Below are 20,826 nucleotides of genomic sequence, written 5' to 3' on the forward strand. Positions count from 1 at the left end.
TATGTGTTAATCCAGTGTATAACTTACCTAATGACATAAGTAAGTACCAAGTTTCAAATAAAATGCCCTAGCAGTTTTTGCGTGAAAGAATAACAAAGATACATCCATACATTCTCACAAACTTTCACATTTATATTATTAGTAGGAAGAAAGATAGTAATTTTTTCTACACTAATATTATAAGAGGGAGTGGAGATCAAAGGGGGAGGCCTATGTTCAGCAGTGGACGTCCTATGGCTGAGATGATGATGATGATGATGATGATAATATTATAAAGAGAAAAATTATTTCACTTTCGTGAAGCAACATTATCCCTGGTGCACACGAGCTATATTCGGGTACCAGACTGGAAGAAGTTTGAGCTATATTCGGGTACCGGAAGGGACGCGGGTGAAACCGCGGCCGAAAACAGCTAGTCGTAAAATAAAAAAATACGAGGACCTTTAAAAAGTAATTAGCAGAATCAAACTCGACGGATATACCACATTTTATTGTGATGGATGACTTAAGTATCTAATCTACAATAATAATAAAAAATCATCGACGAGAGAAAGTAAGGCTCAAGTTATCGACAACACGAACGTCAGTTTTCTTTAAACAGATGTTGACAACGAGTTTTAACGAATAAAGAGCTTTTGACTTTGACTTTGTTCAATTTTCAAAGTAAACGATTGTTTTACGACAATCTGACGTTTATGTTGTCGGTGAAAATAGGCCTAAATATACCTACTCGGCTCCATAGTAAAACTTGTTGCTACGCCATTAATTTTGACTGATTATATCTAATGAGCTGTTGCCACATTGTACCCAGTGTTCGGATTGCTCCCAACATCCAAAATATCGCGGTTTCAGGTATAACAGTTTTATCTCTTCAGCGCGCCCTAGACCGGGTATTGGTACAGGTCGAACTTTGTCTTCAGCTTCCCTTTGGGATCCTAAATATAAGTATTTGTCTTTCCATTTAGAATGTTTCTGCTGAAAAAATATCGGTAGTCATCAAGTCGTAAAAGATCCTGGGCCTAAATATTCAAAAACGCGTTACCTTTTCACCATGTTTTATGAAACGTAATTCTATGCATTCAGCAACTCGACCTTCTGTTTTTTTACTATAATTGGCCTTTGCATGGGGCGATACTGAAAAGGGCCATTTTCTCTTCGAACTATTTACTTCTTTTATATTACTGCACCATAGAGTCCAAAATATCTGGGAATTCAAATTTCGATCTTAACATAAATATTAAATAAAAACTTGGGCCCGCAGTTTTATCCGTGTCCAGGGTGACTATACCTATATACTGCACCAGAATAAAAAAAAACTTAGTCAATAATATTATTCTGCTACAGTACTGCCACGTTTCACCAAAATCCTTTCAGCCGTTTGCGCGAGAAGTGAAAATTATGCACACGTTTGTGTGTACAAATAGATATATAAATAGTTGCAGATTCTGAAATCTAGACCTTATATGCTTATCACGCTGTTGTGTTATTAAACAAAAAAAAGTACCTATGTTTACAATTATTGCAGGTAGGTAGGTATGCATATGTATAATACGTTTAAAAATGTATTTACCTTCTTTTTTGGTATGTCTCGCAGTTCAAAATATCTTATACCTTTATTGATGAATGAAGCCTTAAGTGTCTGCTTTTTGGTTCTTTTGAAAACAGACAATTTTATTGATTCCCAGGGGTACAATGAAAGTATTTCTATAACGCTAGATTCCCGACATAGTGGAGTACCTTCACTTGTTGTAGTATTTTTCCCAGTTATATCATGTTCAGAAGCAACTATAAAAGCTCTTGAGCTCAAACCTTTAAATAATTTTATAGAAAGTTGTAAGTAGGTTATTACTTATAGCCATTCTTTTCTATATAAAATCTTGTGAAAATTACGGATTAAAGTGAGACTACCGAGATTGTTCTAAAAAAAGTTATCATTATCAGTTTATTGGATGAAGTTGGTACCTACCTCATGCCAAATAATATTTAAATTAGCAAATTGTTCCGACCAGGAAAATTTTGTTTAAATGATACAAAAGTACTATAATCTGTGAAGTATCTCTCGTGTCTCCGTGCCAGTCGCCGAGTAGGTAGGTTTATCTCGGGATGTAGGTCTGTACAAAACGAATCCGACAGTTCCTACACGGGATTTTGATTCAGACTCTCTCACATATGTACAATGCAACCATGTAGGTTGTCGTTTATTTGGTAAAGTTATTAAATAAACATACTCGTACCTAGCTGCACAAATCGCAACATGTGCCTGCCATCTCGCGTTGTTTCTTTAAATGGGCTTTCAATCAAAATTGTATCATCAAATTCTTGATATTCACTAGATAATAATTTTTTGATAGTGCCAAAAAGCATGGCAATGCTACAACACTTAAGACCAGTTATGAAACATTGTAGATTTGAAATGATCCAAAAATTGCATTAAATAAAACCACCAAGTCAGCATTTTTATATTATTGACTGTTATTGACAATAAGAATGACATCGGGCCATGTGCGTTTAATAACTGGTTCATTATTTTATTTATTCAATGATTTTATTATTGTGTTTCAACCTCCTTGGCAACTTTCGTAATGTTCATGAGGTAACCAACACGGTAACAAACATGACGGATGATCGCGATTTTTTGCGGAATTGGATGCCTCAATAATTAAACAAAGACAACCCCTCCCCCCATGCTATGCCACTGGTCCATACATTTTTAGAAATTGTCCTTTACTAAAATTCCTTCTTACTACGACAATCTTTGATACCCGATGATTTGTAACATGTTTTCCAATCAGTCATCTATGTTAGTGATGTCAAGCTATAGCTTCCTAATGGGACACTGATGGGATGTGGCCCACCTCGTTGAACACGATTTTCAGAAAATTAAGCCTTTTAAAAACTTAACTATCATGTTTTAGACCATTTTAGCTTATAACTTGCAGTTGAGTAAAACAGAAGAGCGTGAAAAAAGTATTGTCACCCATTGTTAAAGTAGTGACACGTCAACAAAAATTCATAGCCTAATGGGCTCCTGCTGCATGTCTATTAGTAAAAAATAAAACGACCATTTTTATTCTAAACCAGCATGTAATATGTATGACTTAGGTATTCCACAGATATACATTATTAACCAATAATAATTAAACATGGTTTCAGGACTATTAATATTAATTACCAACAAAATCGTAATTTTTTTCACACTAGCTAAAATTACACACTTAAGTCTCTAATTTCAAAAGTGGCACTATGCTATACTTTTAAGTCCTTTTAATACATAAATTAAATACTTAACTAACTTTGGTTGACTAATTAAATTCTAACCAAATGTTCTACGTTTCACTAATTGTCTAAAATAGAGGAGTAACTAGTATATTACCTAAATTATATTAAAATTCGTTTTCATTACTTATCGGCTGGCGTCCGCCTGAAAAGAAAATATTCATTATTCGGGTAAAAAGTAAAAAAAAACATACAAAACATGGAACGTAAAGGTTCGAAAACACCCATCACCTCAAAAAAAATAATGTTAGTTAAACTCGTGACCATGCCAATACCATACAAAAAGACGATTGAATTATAGTGTGCTTTATTTTAACTGTAACTTATTTATTTATCTAAACAGTCTCACTGTGTGACTCGAAACTTCATGACTTTATTTTTGATACGGAGACTTTTGGTATCGTAATACAGGGTGGTAACGGTAAAAGATTGTGTCCATATCTAGCGTGGAAAATTTTATCTACAGAAGCATCACTATCTTCATTAACATTCAAACTTCTAGTAACATTCCCATGATCCTGAAATAAATTTTCGTAATTATACTGCTGAGGCGCCATTTTCTTAATAGGTTAGGTATTTCTGTATTTTTTGTCTAAATTACCTAGTTGGCATGTAGGTAACATTAGAATTAAAGATCCGAGTTTTACTTACCAGAGCTTCAGTCTTCTTACGTAAATTCGATCTAGATAACGTCAAAGCCAGTTCTGATTGTAGTCTATTAGATATAGAAACTTCTTCATCGGCTTTATGAACACCATCGGTTTTATCTCCATTGAGGAAATCGAGCTTCGTTGGTTCCCGTCTGCTCGCACCTCCGTACGCGTATTCACCAATAGTTACCGACACAGGGCGTGAATGCTTCTTCATTGTTGCCGTACCGTTCGGAGCTTTAACAAAATAATTCGATGGTGGCTTTGGTAGTACATTCGAAGGATTTTTTAACTTATAAGATTCTAGTGACTCCATATCAGCCTTTTCGTCTTTAATACTTTTAATTTGTGGAGCTGGTTCAGTTTTCTTACTATAATCAGGCGTTGGTGTTCTTGTAAGGTTGTTATTTTTCCTAAAATTTGAATTGGTGAGAAGTTCTGCTGTAATTGGTTTTGGAACTGGTTTATCCTTGTTTTCGATTATTTTGTGAGTTCCGTTTTGGTGTCCATTCATTGACGGCATCTGAAAGCAAAGAAAGGCTCTGTATAAGAACTTTTCAGTAATAGTTATCAAAAACTATGATCAATAATATCGTGTCGCTATCCGATGACCATATTAACCGACTTCAAGAAGTTCTGAGTTTGATTTGCATGTATGTAACATTTAACTCAGAACTTCGTTTGTACGCGATTATCTCACGTTTTCAACAATGGTTTGTCAGATTTAGGAGGAGGTTTTCCGTAATTTGACCGACTATTAAGCTAAAAAAAAAACTATTTAAACTTGACTTGAAAGACCGAGAAAAAATCTTTTTGTCGCATCGATCTATAAGCGATAGTCTGGTGGATGCAGGTATGTTTATTTCGGACTTCTGGACCGATGAACTTAGAGGAAATTTTATTTTGCTTTTCAATGTTAGATTTTATTCTAAAAAGTTTACTTACTGGTGGTGGAGGAGGGGGATTATCCGTGGCTTCCCTCTTCGGTGGCTCGTGGTTACCGTTTGTTATTTCTGCCGGTTGATCGGCCTTCCTCAGAGGTAATGTTTGCTGACGGTCCTGCGGGAAAGAATAATGTTTATGTTAGTTTGTTTACCTACATAGCATCGCATTTGCATTTACTTCTGTAAGTGGGAGGGTACTCGAAACAATGACTTGAATGGGACTGTTTTTTCCATGGAATACAGAAATAAAAGGAAATATTTTCTCTATTCATTATTCATTCCATAAAGAATAAGGTATCCCTATTATGAACTTGCATGATATCATTCTTATTGAATGAGTTATTTTTTAAATAAGCATTGAAGAAAGTAGTAACATAATCCATATTTTTTCATTAGAATGTCCAGTTTTATTAATACACAGGTACCTACATACTTAGTTTAGTGATATTTTCCTACAGCATTAGAATCAATGTTTTGCATTGTGAACCCTAGAGATAAGGGCAAAAGTGTAATAATTAGTTACGACCAAATGAACAAGAGGTCTTATTTAAAAATTTCCGTATCGACCGAGATAAAAGGAGCAAAAGTAGTGGGTAAATAAGGGTTTCTATATTTTATAGGTGGATTCAAGATATTATCTACTTACATTACGAATTCTCAAGAATTTATGGGATCCGTAATAATGAAATCTAACAGTTAGGCCGACCACCTACTTTATTAACTTTAATATTATGTTTTGAGAAAAATAGGAAAATGTAAAACAAATATTAGGTATGTATGTAATCTCATTGGCATCGACATTGACCTTTGACAAAACACATCATTAACTAAAGGAAGTAGGTAATGCTTAACTAGAGGCTAACACAAAAAAAAATGTGTTCATCTACGTATGTACCTACGTGAACAAAAACGAAGGCCCGTGTTGTAGGTATATACCTAGATAGATACGTATGAACATGTTACACCTATGTAGTTCATTAAGTACTAGTTTTCATTTTTCTTCTGTGATTTAATATCCGAGAAATTAAAATGCCGCTTTTAATTAGTAATAACATTTAGTTAGGGACATATTAATAACGATAAGGTATTAATTAGTTCACATATTTACACATTGTCTTCACAGGATTAACGAGGAGGACAGAATACATTTTGTTATGCTATGAAATAAATAGATAATGAATAAGTCGGTATTATTTTTGGATAGTTGCGCCAAGTAAATATGTATTACAATCCGGAAAATGCCGAGTTCGGAAAAGATGAATGACTTATTTACGTCGTCGCATTAGCCAAGTGTTACCTGGCCGAACCCCAAGTGGCGTCGATGCCAGGTAGACATAATCTGTACCTACTGAAGGATACACGTAATCACGCGAACGATAACGTGCTTCGCCAAGAGTGAAGGTTGTTAGGCCATTGATACCGATACAATAATATTAGTTTAATTAAACACTAATAATGATTCATGTATGAGGCACTCCCTTAATGTACCTATAAGTGGTGTTAATCACAAGCATTAAGCTGTCATATTTTCCGATAAGGATTGATAATATTATTTCTTGTTCTCTATTTCACAATTACAGTTGAACTAAATCCTTTTAACACTTAGACATGAAGCTGCTTCATACTTGGTGCTACAAGATTTAACACAGTCATCATACCATTTTTTTCTCAGATACCTTGCGTATTTAATGGGATTCGGACAACATAGACTAACGGCAAAAAAATCTGATGTAAGTACCTTACCCTCTCGTGATATTATATGTAAATACATACTGTCAGAATATTTATTAGCCTTAAGAATAGCCTCGGAATGCCTGTCTAACTATTTCTCGACTAAGATTAATATGTTTTAAGTATAAAAACACTGCATTAATTTCCGTTGTTTAATTAGGGAAATGAAATTTTGCGGATTTACTTTTACCTACTTCATGTTAATTTACTTTGAAAAATAACCAAAATACCTAACTACAGTAAGTCCCACGGCAAAATGGTATTTTAACAGGTACCGGTAATGGCGGTAATCAAAATAGTTGCATAAAGAGATGAAAACAAATAAAAATGAGTTAAGGTAACACAGAATAATCAGTCACGTGGGAAAGCAATGATTGTACATAAACAGTAGCAAATTATATCACCTGTAAATAAATTATCTTCAGATGTAATATTTATTGCTGTTATTCGCATAATAACAATAATATGCTCATGTAATATTTGATAGTAAATCGTTTGATTATAAGTACTGCACCTAAGCCTCATCCGTGCATACACGATGAGATCATCTAATGATAACTGTGAGGATAATTGCCCATAATGTTATGGAAATACCTAGCAATGTACAAGCATGCATGTTATACAGATCTTATGTTTTGACTGCGCGTCTAGTGGCCTTCTCGTTAGTTTTTAATTTAAGTGCATCCTCTGAACATAATAATGAAGGTATACCTGTGTATAAGTAGTTCTATATTATACCTCTCGGGTTATGAATTAGTCTAATCAGCTTTACCAAGAAATATGGATGGTTCATTTGTTCATTTCAAACAATTTGTTATCGATTTATTGATCAGGTAATTACCTACTTAGTTGAGAATAGTTAGTAAAGATTCCTAGGTAATTAGTTAACATTCTGTTATAACATTTAAGATATTCTGATTATTTCTGATATATACCTAGGTACTGTACTAAAAAGGATGAATGAATGTAGTACCTACATAGGTAAGAAGGTAAAGGTACTGAAATATAAGCATCCTTCTGCACCCATCAAAAGAAAATGCGCAATGTTGAAAAAGTAAACAATATAAAGTATTTTAAGGTTTTACGATATCAAACAACACTATCCAATACATAGATGTTTGGGAACGAGATAATATCATCAGCAATCAAAACTCGTTATCGATACTTAGCAATCAGTCAATTCGGAGAGAGATAACTCCTAAAAACATGTAACCGTAATCGTCACTATGGCAATCTCGATATTTCATATCAACCTACCTATGTTTTGCTCTGTGAACACTTTTTTGCGACTGTTGATATTTTGAGAGCCGTGACGTCATAGAGCGCGGCTAAGGAAAATCGAGAAAAAATGTGAACACTACAAAAATGCAATATTTTATGGCAATTCAAGAAATCATCATTATTGTGAAAAAACATTATTAATATATTATAACTCGTTAAAGAAGGTTCAAATTTGTAGATAGGTAGGTACCTATAGATGTAGTTACTTATTTTGTTTCGCTCTAATAATATTAAAACATTATCCACACTCAACTTACTTCATAGCACTGTATAATGACCAAGGGTTTCGATTTACTGACGTTCTTCATTTTCTCCGTAGTCGCTTATGCAAAAACAATTTAAATAACAAAAAAAATCACCACATCACACTTATTTCAAATGTTCACTGTACAATAACACAGGAATTCATTTTACTGGTATTATAATTAGTATTCGAATATAGCGTGAAAATCACGAAAATAATGGTTATAGAGCGCGTCAAGGAAAATGAATCGCGAGTTGTGATCGCGGATGTGTGGTGCGGCGGCGGAGTGCAGCGAGACTGTGCGACCGAGCAGCAATCACACGGACAGCGATGGCGTGTGCCCTCGCCGACCGCTTACTCACTGCCGTTATCAGTGCAAAACCGAATCCAGCGAAACAGCGGCCGAGCCGTCTCGGACGCCTCCGACAATACCTACCTATGGATACTTTTACCATAAAAAACACCTTATCAACCAGCAGCAATGCAAGCTGTTTGTCTAGTTTCTAAGTGCAGTAATCATTTGTACCTTGTTCTGAGACGCGATCATTAGACCAAATCATCGAAGTAAACGATGGCCGTAGAACCGAGACTAATTTGAATATTTTGCTGTTATTAACATTTTTGTTTTGTTACGTAGACCTTGGCTTGTTCGGTGATTGGATTAACGTAGTAACTACCAAGTCGATTTTCGATTTGACGATGGAACACGGACAATTATTGATTTCGATCATAATACCCATGTCCATCGCGTGCAAGCGGATGGGTATTTGGTCAACAATACACCTTTTATAAGAAAGTCTATAAAACCATGATGATTTTCATCACAGCTGCACCTAACTATTGTCCGTGTAATTAGATAAGCACGAAATATCTCCAGATCACCCGAGTCTTACAACAAAAGCTATTGTCGTGTTATCAAGATCGAAATGTAATGTGACTAAGACTAGCTTTAAGACATCCACCTATCTACTTAACTATTTCTTCACATTATTATCAAGTATTTAATTGAATAGCGGTAACAAATATAGAGCAAAAAACATATAAAAATAATCCAATATTGGGGCTGACTGGAGGAAATGATCGATACAAATGCATTAGGCACCTAGGTACTAGTGTCATCATCTCCCGAGCCTTTCCTCAACTATGTTGGGATTAAACCCAGTTACCTGGCCAATCCAATACCACATGATAAGACTGATTGTCAGACTAGCTGGCTTCTGACTACCCCTAACGTTAGTTTAACTTGCCCTCCGAAACACAGTAATTGGTGTCCATGATATACCTACCTGGAATCGAACCCATACAGTCATAGTTGGTTGGTTTTATACCCAATAGGCCGCCACGACCTTTTGCATTAGGCGTCGTCCTAATTGGCAGCGATCGCGCGATGGCGCGATGCGTTTTTTATCTCACGATCTCACTTGCGAGGTTCCGAGGTTCAAACAGGACACTCTGATGAAATCTGTATGTTTGAACTCATCGCATGACGAGAACGCATCGTGTCATCGTGCGATCGCTGTCAATTGGGACGACGTCTTAGGCGTTGTCCTAATTGGCAGCGATCGCGCGATGGCGCGATGCGATTTTCATCTAAGACGTCGTCCCAATTGACAGCGATCGCACGATGACACGATGCGTTCTCGTCATGCGATGAGTTCAAACATACAGATTTCATCAGAGTGTCCTATTTGAACCTCGGAACCTCGCAAGTGAGATGAAAAAAGCCATCGCGCGATCGCCATCGCGCGATCGCTGCCAATTAGGACAACGCCTTAGATGAAAAACGCATCGCGCCATCGCGCGATCGCTGCCAATTAGGACGACGCCTTAGGCACTAGTGTATCCTCTCAAAATAATTAGGTATGTAGTTGACAACTGAATATTTTGGACACAAATTAACTGATCACTGGATGCTGTCATGTGTTTTGTATGGAGATATAAAGAGTACATAATATATTGTGCACTTTATAAAAAATTGAACGCTCCAATAACTATTTAAAGTTTATGTAATCACGTAGTAACAAATGATTCGTGCCGAAGTGACCCAATTAATTTCGTAAGCCAATTGTCTCGAAAATTTATGTTACATAAGCTAGATAACTTTATACAAAGAATAAATTGCGTGGCTAGTGAGAACTTTTTACCGAAACAAAGTAAAGTATGCGTTAATTAATCGTAATATAATAAAAATGATTTTTTTGCCTCTTGCTTCTGCAGGAAATTCCAAAAGTCCGGGACAAAACTAATGATTATAAAATAAAAGTAGGTACAACTTTCAACCCTTTTTCCATGCATGCATGGGTCGTCTGCTGTAGTAAGCTCTATAACAGGAAAGAATAAATTTATGTATTACATACTTAAATATTTTAGTAATTTTTTACTAACCTCACTCTTAAGAATTTAAGAGGAATCTTGCAAAACAGGTGTTATATTTTATGGCTTTCATATTTCCCTTCAACTCTTTACGTAGAATATACGGATTAACTACATATTGCAAATATTCTTCGTAAAGAGTTATGCGGTACACCTTTCCCGGTTTCATACACTGGCTAGTTAATACTTTAAGAAAAGTTGGATACCTAAGAAAGTATTGAGTATTTTTGTGAACCCTTACCTAAAGAAATGGGATTCAAGAAATTCGCTACTCACCTTTTTGATGACAGCCTATCAAAATCATTATATATTTCTTGATAGTTATTAAGAATTTGAGTTATGTTGTATGATTCATATAAATGTTTGTTTTTGTATTCATAGACTCGTAGTATCTATTCCTTAGAAAGTTGTACAATCAGAAATTTTAAAAAGGAACGCGAATCATTATATCAGTAGTTTACACATATAAAAAGTTTATTAATAGGTACGAGTATAGTAATCATTAAGGATATTGGAAGTCTGAACCAAGGAAAGATTTGGAACGGGGGATTCCAAAAATATTCATGGAAATTCCTAATAGCGACTGACTGACGATAGTGTTTTTATTTTTCTTTGGTCGTGGAGACCTTCTGTTTATTACCTACATATAAAAAATAACCCAAATATAAGAATGTTAGATGTTAGGTTAGCAGCCTAGCGTGCAGAGGAACGATTAACAAGAAAACAACGAAAATATGATACGTCCCATCTATCTAATATTGATTAGAAAATATGTCCAATCGACAAAATATGATAGTTATCAAAACGTAAAAATAATTAAATTCTTAGAACTTTACATTAAGTTAGCAAATCAGATTAACAAATGTTTAATTAATTATGATTTCATCATGTGCGATAAGCGAATTGTTGCATTAATATACGGATCTTCCGCCTCTTAATAAATTAAATATGTACTCACCAATGATTCATCTTCGTTGTTTTGTGTGTTTTTTTCATTGTTTTCTATACTTGCAAACATTTTTCTGTGGACTTTTTTGAATTCATCCATTAAGGCATCGTGCTGCTTCTTCTTGTCGTCTGCAGGCTTTGGTGGTGGTGGCTTCTTAGCAGGAGGTGGAGGAGCGTTACAATCAGGATTTGTTTTTTTCTTGTTCTGGAGATAGGTAATGTCATAAAAACGTATGTACATACAACAAAAATAAATTAAATTAGGCATCAAAAGATCTTTGAATTATGTTAAACTTAAACTGATACTAAAATTAATTCATTCGATTCGATAATAAAAAATGCTTATTCATTGCGGTTCAGGAAGTGTTTTCTTTTGCATTGTGCTACATTTTTTATTCACATTAAATTCATTTTATGAATAAAATGTTGCTACTAATACTTAATTTACTTTTGTTATTTCAAGGCTAGCTTTAGATTTGATGTAAGGTAACGCAAATCTAATCAAAATAATTTCTGACATTATCTCAATTTTCAGTTTCAGTGTTATCTGTTATTCACGGAAGAGAAAGTAAAAGAGATGACATGTTTAACGCGCACGTTCGCCATTTTATCATAATGATATCACCCTGCATACTTACCATCATACGTCGTTGTATTTCCTCGGCGATGGCACTTGATAACGTAGCTGAACTAGACAAACTCACAGAATCTGAATTACAATCGTTTTTTAAAGGTGGTGGATAGCTGCATGCATTTTTTCCGCACGTCGTCGTACTAGTATGATGCACTTCCACTACTATGGTTTTTTTATCGTTGTCTCGATTTGTATGATTTGCAGTGAATGCATTTTTTCTAGGGGACTGATTGTCGTAACTACATTGTATTGTAGCACCGTCTTCGGTTAAATTGATTATAGTTCTATTCGATGGGCTAGTGACGTATTCTTTCTTATTTTTGGATCGCAAATTACTTTTATTTTCGTATGAATGAGGATTATTCGGAATACTAGGACAGTCATAATCGGGTTCTATGTCAGAGGGCGCATCAAAGTTATGTATGTCATCGTTCTTCCAATCGAAATCTAAGCTATCCCATGTTCTTCTTTTCAGTCGGTTCATCGTTAATCTGGAACAAAATAAAGTTGCATTAGATTGTATCACTTTTATCATCATAATGCTTCCCAACTACGTTGAAGTAGGCTTCCAATCGAACTGTATGCAGCTGAGTAGTACCTTCTCAATCCAGTTAACATACGATATACCCTTGGGTAAGACTGGTCGGAATTTCTGGCTTCTGACTAACCGTAAATCCAAACTGGCTGAGTCAAAGCAGACTGCCACAGATCTTCACACGACAGCCGGGATCCATCAATTTATTGTGCCTTCCGAAAGACGGAAGAACTTGTTATGACAAGATGGTCATCCATACACAAACCGACGGTCCAAAGCTTAGCTTGACCTAATAATCAATTGATCCGCGGCTTTGCATGACTGAGCCACGACCTCTTTATCTGCAGCAAATTGGAAAAAGCTGGTTTTGGGGTAGGAGACTTTGAGTAGTCATAATGATTGCAATCCTCACCTATCTGCGCGGTCAGCAGCCTCCTCGGCGACGCTAGCGAGGCGTCTGCGCAGCGCGGCCGGTGGTGCGAGCGGCACATGCGGCGCAGTGGGCGCAGGGCTGCGCTCCCCGGCAGCTGACGACGCTGAGCTGTTGTACCCCGAGCTCTCGGGAGACACTAGGTCAGTGCCTGCACCCTCCCTTACAACCAGCTCAAGCCGTCCTGTCGCTTTCATTGCTGATATTGCCTGCGAACAATATATATAAAAGTGTATGTAAAATTTTATTTGGAAACCTCGTCGTGGTAAGGATAATTGTTTTTTTTTTTTTATAAATTGGGTCATCATTTGAAGATACTTTTCCTAAGTGTTTAATGGTCCAGTAGGGTAGTTTCCTAAAAAATAATAATTAGTCCGTCTTGTAGATTGTCCAAAATTAAGCGATACGTATTTTTTCTTTTTTAAATTGGATCAGAACTTGTTAAGATATAGCGTGCTAAAGTTGAGTGTGACGTCACAAGTTGCTACAATTTTCAGGAGACTGTGACGTAAAAGGCCCCCACTCCTAATTTTTGAAGCGTATTATCTTTGTCATTTTATGTTTAATTAAAAAAAGAAAAAATACGTATCCAATATTTTTTGATTATCTAAAAAGCGGACTAAATATTATTTCATTATTTCGACCCTGGAAACTACCCTGTTATAGCCATTATAGTAAATAGTGATGCTAATCACGAAGTGTTCTATGTAGAACGAATGACATACCTAAGGTACAACACAATCTGTTCCTGAGTCGCACTTTACCGCTTGGTTAGAGATTGCTTATCGGATATCCTAATTTTTACAGCTCGTTATGACGGTCAGACATATAAATTAAAGAGTCAGCCAGGATCAAAGCCTTCTCGTAAAATATGAAATACTTCCTGCATGATGCAATAAATAAAGTCAAATTAACAGATTACAGGAGAAGCCTAACATTGATTGATTCATCCGTTCAGCTATTTAGTGAGTTTTGTTGAAAGAAGACTGTTATAAAAAATATAAAAAAATATATAAATCTATACGTCCATGTAAGGCAACACTACCGAGAAAGTAAAATGCGAAAGTGTAAGTATTACATCAGCAATCAGCATACAGTCACACTTGTAATGAGTTTTTTTACGACTTCAAATACAATAAACCTTGTAGTATTTAATGAAATATACTTCCCTAATTTTATCGTTGAGTGGTTCGAAATAGAAAAACTACACGTGTTTTTCTCCTTTACAACAAGGAACCTACTTAATAGTCATATAGTACCTAGTCTGGTCCTCATATCTCGCCGATTCCTACTGCTTCTGTTAAACAAGTTGTACATTGATCCACGTGGGTGGATATAAAATTCCTCATAAGTATCTAAGTACTATGGATTGTGCTTTTGCATTTGCCTAGATCAGCCCAGGTTTTCAGTGGTCCGTTCTAATCGGTTGATCATACATTTTCAGTTTAATGTCATTTGTATGCTATTGTTTTGAACAATCGCGAAAATAATTACCTGGTTGAAGGTAACATTGGAGAAATCCAAGCCGTTACACGATAAGATCTGATCGCCGGGCCGGAGCCCTGCCTCGCGTGCAATACCGCCTTCCCGCACGAACTGCACAAATATGCCCGGCTTCCACTCCGGACCTTTGCAAATTCTGAAACAAATTGATTGGACTGTTAATGTCTAACATTAGTAATGCAATTTAATAGCGAGAAACCTAGCAATCTGCGTTAAAATGGCAATCTATCCGTTTGACTGAAATCGGAGTTGATGTCTGTAATTATAAGCCCTTAAGGATATATTATTTTAATAATTAAATTAGTATATTTTAATACTAAATTCTAATCAGTTTTTATGTTCTAAAGGACATTTTCAATTTTACATATTCTGTGGGTAGGACATTTTAAATTGTGAGGAGGTATGCCGATTCCATCCTACATCTCAAAGATTACAGGATAAGGAAATGCATGTTCTCATCGTTTAAAATAAAATACTGACCCGCAACCCAGCTTGGCTCTGGGAGGCACGAGTATAGATAGTCTCAAGTCCGTCAATCTCTCGTTGTCGTGACACAGAGTCGGCGACGACGACACGTCGGAGCTCAGCGACGCTCGTTCCGACACGAACTGCCATGACAATGGCTCATGTGCCTTGCTGAAATGCGGACAACGTGATCAAACAACTGTACACTTATGCACACAACCAAATTTTCACGGTTAAATATACTTACTCTTTGACAGGAAGCATGCCAACATCTGTAACAAATGAAACATATCAGATGTTGAAAAGAGAAATGTTAACTTCGAGAATGTTAAAGCCGTAGTAAGAAGTAGCATCGATATTAGGAAGGGGATTTCAATATGTTCCACAGAGACTAAGTAAAAGCTTTCAATTGTAGTTTTTATGGTACTGAGTAGGTATGTTGAAACAATATTACCAAGCCGGTCATTTATGAAACGTTTCGGAATTCTCAACAATCGCTGGGCACCGGGCCTCATTTCATCTGTCATAATTCGTTTTACGCAACTCTATCTAATAGACTACGTTCATAGGCACCCGCCCACGCGCTTTCACGACTGTTATAAAATCTCTGCGGCTTCTATCACCGATACAAGCTCATACGATTTGATTAATTATCATAATTTTATTCACTGAATGTAACTTTGTCAGACGACACACCCACGTGGTGACGATAACTGTCTAGTGCCCAGTACAAGAGTATTTAACTCATATCAGTCACGACGTTCCATGGTGATGTCGAAGGCCTTTATGATTAAGAATATTTTATTTCCTTTTCTACGGACACTTGAAAACCAGCTATACTTTAACTTGGTCCCTTAACCTATCTACATGAGTATGTATTTGCCATTAAACTTAATATTGTCGGGACCGTAAAGGCATGGAAGTGATTTCAGAAAATGTTTGTAACTAGTCCTTAAGTTCCCAAGCTAATTTTAGTGTTTATAACCAGAAAGATTCCGTAGTCCTTAAATTCCAAAGCTAACTAAATTAAATTACTTTAATTCAAAACGTAAATAGGAATCATTAATAGGTGATAATGGCATTCCTAAGTAATGCAACGCTACATAGATCATTAGTTATCCATTATACGAGTATCATAACAGCTCATACCACATCTAGAAATACTTCCTTATATTACATAGGTCCATTCCAAGAAGTAGAAACAAATAATAAGTTCTGTATTAAATAATTTCATGACTTGATGTTACGTAATTCGCTATAATTCAAGTTGGATGCTGCTGTACGTCCTACTGTTACCATTTCTTATCTTATCCGAGTTACCTAACAGCAAAGATTGGATTATTCGGATAAACGAAACAAAAATACATTTTGAACTTACGATTGTGTCATATAGATTAAGATATAAAACTCTGTATTAGTCATGAATAACAAGGAAGATTCAGAGACGTTGATTGTTGCGGTTGCCTTCTTTACCTAGCTACTAAGCTACGTTAAGTTAGTAAAACTGCTCTGTGCTGCCCAAATTATGATGATAGCCCCAGTTTCTTGTTATGATCAGCGTTTAAACCGCACAACACTAAAGTTATCTCATATGATCTAACATAAAGACATATTCAACAAAATAGCAAGTGCACTCACGTCTAACTTTGATCTTGAGTCGTGACTGCGCGGCGAGGTAGTGCATCAGCTCCGCATGCACCGCGTCGTCCACTCGGTAGCCGTTCACACTCACCACCTGGTCTCCCACCTGCAACCATGGAAATTAACAATTTGGTTACAAAAGCCTTGGAAATAAGTCAATAAAACTATGTTTTCTTTAGGGTAAGCAAAAGATAAGTAATGCGCACCAATTCCCACATTGCAACAAAAATTTTTCAATAGGTGCCATGTTTTTCGTCAATAACTAAAATAAATCGCCTCTCAATGCCAGCTGCTTATTTAGGTGTAACAACAAAATGGTAGTCGTGAAAACATAATTTACTCGAACACCGAGAAAATTGTAGCAGGTTCGTAAAGAATTTCTCAGGTGTTGAAACAACAATGGACTAGACATGTGTAGTTATTGCTTTGAAGCCGGGTTGCGCCATGACGGCGACGTACACTGGCGGCCCGACAGCGGGTAGCAGCTTGATGCAACGCCACTACTTACTAGGTGTCTTCAATTAATGCGATATCTTATCAATATCGTGTTCTAATATTTTAAATATATGCAAAGTTGAGGATACCTACAAATTAGCGTATTCACAACTAAAAATCAAAACATCAGACGGTTTATCTAATAAATAAATGCATACATAATTAATTTTCAGTCGCAGATACGTATTTTTTATGAAAAAAAACCGGCCAAGTGCGAGTCGGACTCGTGCACGAAGGGTTCCGTAAATTACAGTTAAATCAACCTATCTCAAAAACTATAAGAGATACTTTGATCAAACCAAAAATCGTTGAAAGAGTTAATTAGCATGCATCACCTCTATTTTTTTTAGAATTTTATACCCCGTAGTTATAAAAATAGAGGGGGGGGGACATACTTTTTACGACTTTGAGAGCTGATATCTCAAAAACCGTTCACTTTAAGAAAAATGTTTTTTAGAAAACTTTATATCATTTTATAAGACCTTTCCATTGATACCCCACACGGGTATGTACATCGAAAAAAAAAATTTCATCCCTCAGTTACATGTATGGGGGGCCCCACCCCCAATTCTTTTTTTTACTATTTAGTGTCATATTTTTGTAGCGGTTCATACAACACATATTCCCATCAAATTTCATCACTGTAGTACTTATAGTTTCCGAGTAAATCGGCTGTGACAGACGGACAGACGGACAGACGGACATGACGAAACTATAAGGGTTCCGTTTTTGCCATTTTGGCTACGGAACCCTAAAAATGACCAAGAATGCTTGCCGGACGACATGAAAATGCAAAAAATAAACATTGATGATTACGCAGCTACGCAACTAGGTACCTACTTGTGGTACATGATTTACGACTCAAGAACACCTGCTCAATTACTCCCAACTTGTACAGCACAAAAAGAAGAGCAAGGCCTTACTCGTGATGGTTTTGATGATAAAATTACAAACATTTGCCATTGTTATCCAATTTACTGTCTTTGCTAGGAAAACTGGCCATTGACATATATCATTTTATTTATTTGAACTTAAAAAATTATAAAATTTAATTTATGTAGTAAACCATTGTCTAAAAAGAGAGAATTATTCGCAGTTCCGAGTTTCTAAGCGAACAATTTGTCGTAAGTTGTTATGTAAAATTCGGCTCACAACTCAGGGCCAGAAGCAGTGGCCTACTTTTCTTGGCCGCCAGTTGTACTATGGGATTCCGGGTGATATTTTCATAGAACTTACTTATTGTCAAATATCTAATGGAAAGAAACGCTAACGCTACGTGATTGGATTATATTATTGTAAGTATCAATTAAGTCTCTCTGCTCATTAAAATTATTTTAAACAAATTTCCGCCCGCGGTTAAATTACTGCAACATTCCAATATCCGCATCCTTAATTTATTAGGATTCAGGATGCATCATTTTATTACAACCTTGTTATGTAATTCTTATTTTTGATGTAGGTAGAGATACTTAGATGTTTTACTGTCGTAAAGTATTACTTAATTCCTCAATTATTGCTGAAATGCTTACTTAGGTATCATGAATCTTCACGAAATGTATCCATAATCTACCGTAACCATAGCAAATTATTAGCATTGCAATGTCACGATATTCTTATGGGTCAGCTCCAGGACATAGGGTAGAACTTTCGTCAGTTTCCTCACGTAGTTGGCGATGGCGAGCGCAGTCAAAGAAGCCGGACAAGTCGCGCAGTGCCCCACATATCGGACAACTTTCGATCAGACTTTCGTTACACACAAGTCGTCTTTTTTACCAGTGACGCAAAAGAACGCCAGACTCAACGACGCCCGGCGTGGCCGGCCCTCCCAATGAATTCACTTTCGTTTTGGAATGGGTGTGATTGATGTCTTTACTTTACTGCTATGGGTGAGCAATAACCTACAGACTGTAACATTTTCGCAAAACGAACATAGCTGCTTCAGCAACATTTGGCTTATTTACAACCTTAATTTTGGTACGAAATGCCGCTGTGGACCTGGCTACCCTGTTAGAGTATACTTTATAAATAACTGCATCATAAAATATTATTGTTACTTTACAAACGAGTAGGTTAGACACGAAATCAGCTGTGCCATATAATGTACGTACTGCAAGTGTTATTTGAGTTCAACTGTGCTCATAGACTAATGACGCTACATGTTATGACGCCACATTCGCCTGAACACTATTCACATTGTAAAAGTAATCAAGTGACTCATAGTGTCGATATATTTTCAATACAATAGCTCCCTGTTTACTTTTTACAGCGCGACATAACCTTGTTGATATTTCATCATGAAAAAGAAACATTATTGTTTCACAAGTGCTTTTCTGATGTGATAACTTGAGCAACCCTATGAATTTTCACCTTCAATTTTACCGTGGTTTTAAGAAAACGACGTTTATATCTACGTTGCCGGTGAAAATTGACCCCATTAGTTTAAGCGAGACGTGATACATAACTTATAGTAAGTAGGTTTATCTTCATGAAAAGTTAACAACTTATTGACTTATAGATAGCAACTATTTGACCGTGTGGCCTTTTATGAAGGACTGCATTAACGCTTTTCTATTTTAGCAAACGTTATACAAGAAGTATTTAGTGGAAGAGGCGCACGCGAACGGAAAGCTGTAGAAAGTCGCCGGCCAGAGTAATTGAGTGACTCACGCACTGGACACGTACACGACCCGCCTCATGGGAACATGGACTATTTACAAATTGTCATATAATTGCTGAGATTAACCACAACCTTCCGGCACTTAGCTTGACACTGAATATAGAAAATAATCCGTTTCAATATAAGTGTAGTCTACAGTTTCTACCATATTATAATTAGTTAGGTTTCAAATCCTGTTGCATGCCTAGTGGTAATTTATGCAGTGTGCACCCAAGTTGTTATAAGAATAATTGGAAGTGGTTACAACATTTCCAACATCTATTACAGTCATGCCACCAGTTCTTGAAAGAAAAGTCTGGAGTAAAAGCATAAATTAGATAGTCAATAGTGAGTGTGCGCCATCAGTTTTATTGACACGATTTGTTGACTTGACGTGAGTTTCTCGTGTTGAATTAGTGTTTAGCACAAGTCAACGACACCAGATACAGTTCATCTAAGCTGCAATATCTGTTCCCTTCTCAGGTATCTTCATAATTTCTCAAAACAACTCATTGTGTTATTTAAATAATAGCGGATGTACCTACGTGAATTTTTCGTAACTCTTTTGTCAAGGAAGTGATCGTGTGAAAGTTTTGTAATGTTTGCAAAATATGTGCATTCTTGTTCAATTATAATTCAAGTCGCCAAACTTCTAAGGATTCTTTGTCTATGTCTATGTCAAAGTATTTGATAGAAAGTAGGATTTCTCGTATCATCTTTGTTTACTTCCAGAGTGAGTTGATGACTTTCGGAACACGTCAATTCGATAGTGCTATAACAATTAACGTTTAATAACTCCTAACCTTTTCTAATGGACAATGCCATTATAATCAACGACTGATGATTCATATCATAACACATTACAGTGTTGTATAATTATTATTCTGTGTGTTTTATGACTTCTTAAATGTTTAGATTTGTAGCTTCATCTGTAGGCCTGTGTCTCATATATTTAGTTCATGCGTTTAACTTAGTTGCAGCGTAGGGAACGAGCATGGCGACCATGCTTGTACCTAAGAA

General features: G+C 36.1%; 2 protein-coding genes across 2 annotated transcripts in view; both read right to left on the reverse strand.

Annotated features, from left to right (window-relative positions):
• Positions 1 to 254: 254 nt before the first annotated feature.
• Positions 255 to 2,493, reverse strand: LOC110372343 (uncharacterized). The gene is made up of 4 exons (XM_021328970.3): positions 2,235 to 2,493; positions 1,571 to 1,809; positions 1,043 to 1,204; positions 255 to 975 (listed from the first exon to the last, which is right to left on the reverse strand). The coding sequence occupies exons 1-4, from the start codon at positions 2,362 to 2,364 to the stop codon at positions 763 to 765; spliced, it is 744 nt and encodes a 247-aa protein (XP_021184645.2). The 5' UTR covers positions 2,365 to 2,493; the 3' UTR covers positions 255 to 762.
• A 571-nt stretch (positions 2,494 to 3,064) lies between these two features.
• Positions 3,065 to 20,826, reverse strand: part of LOC110372311 (uncharacterized) — a 28,697-nt gene continuing 10,935 nt past the window's right edge. Inside the window, 10 exon segments of the mRNA XM_021328927.3 lie at positions 3,065 to 3,421; positions 3,928 to 4,449; positions 4,872 to 4,985; positions 11,458 to 11,652; positions 12,086 to 12,572; positions 13,029 to 13,255; positions 14,541 to 14,685; positions 15,030 to 15,185; positions 15,262 to 15,286; positions 16,653 to 16,761. Coding sequence (XP_021184602.3) covers positions 3,404 to 3,421; positions 3,928 to 4,449; positions 4,872 to 4,985; positions 11,458 to 11,652; positions 12,086 to 12,572; positions 13,029 to 13,255; positions 14,541 to 14,685; positions 15,030 to 15,185; positions 15,262 to 15,286; positions 16,653 to 16,761 — 1,998 coding nt within the window. The 3' untranslated portion in view covers positions 3,065 to 3,403.

This window comes from Helicoverpa armigera, chromosome 10 (genome assembly GCF_030705265.1).
Source record: "Helicoverpa armigera isolate CAAS_96S chromosome 10, ASM3070526v1, whole genome shotgun sequence".
Lineage (NCBI taxonomy): Eukaryota > Metazoa > Arthropoda > Insecta > Lepidoptera > Noctuidae > Helicoverpa > Helicoverpa armigera.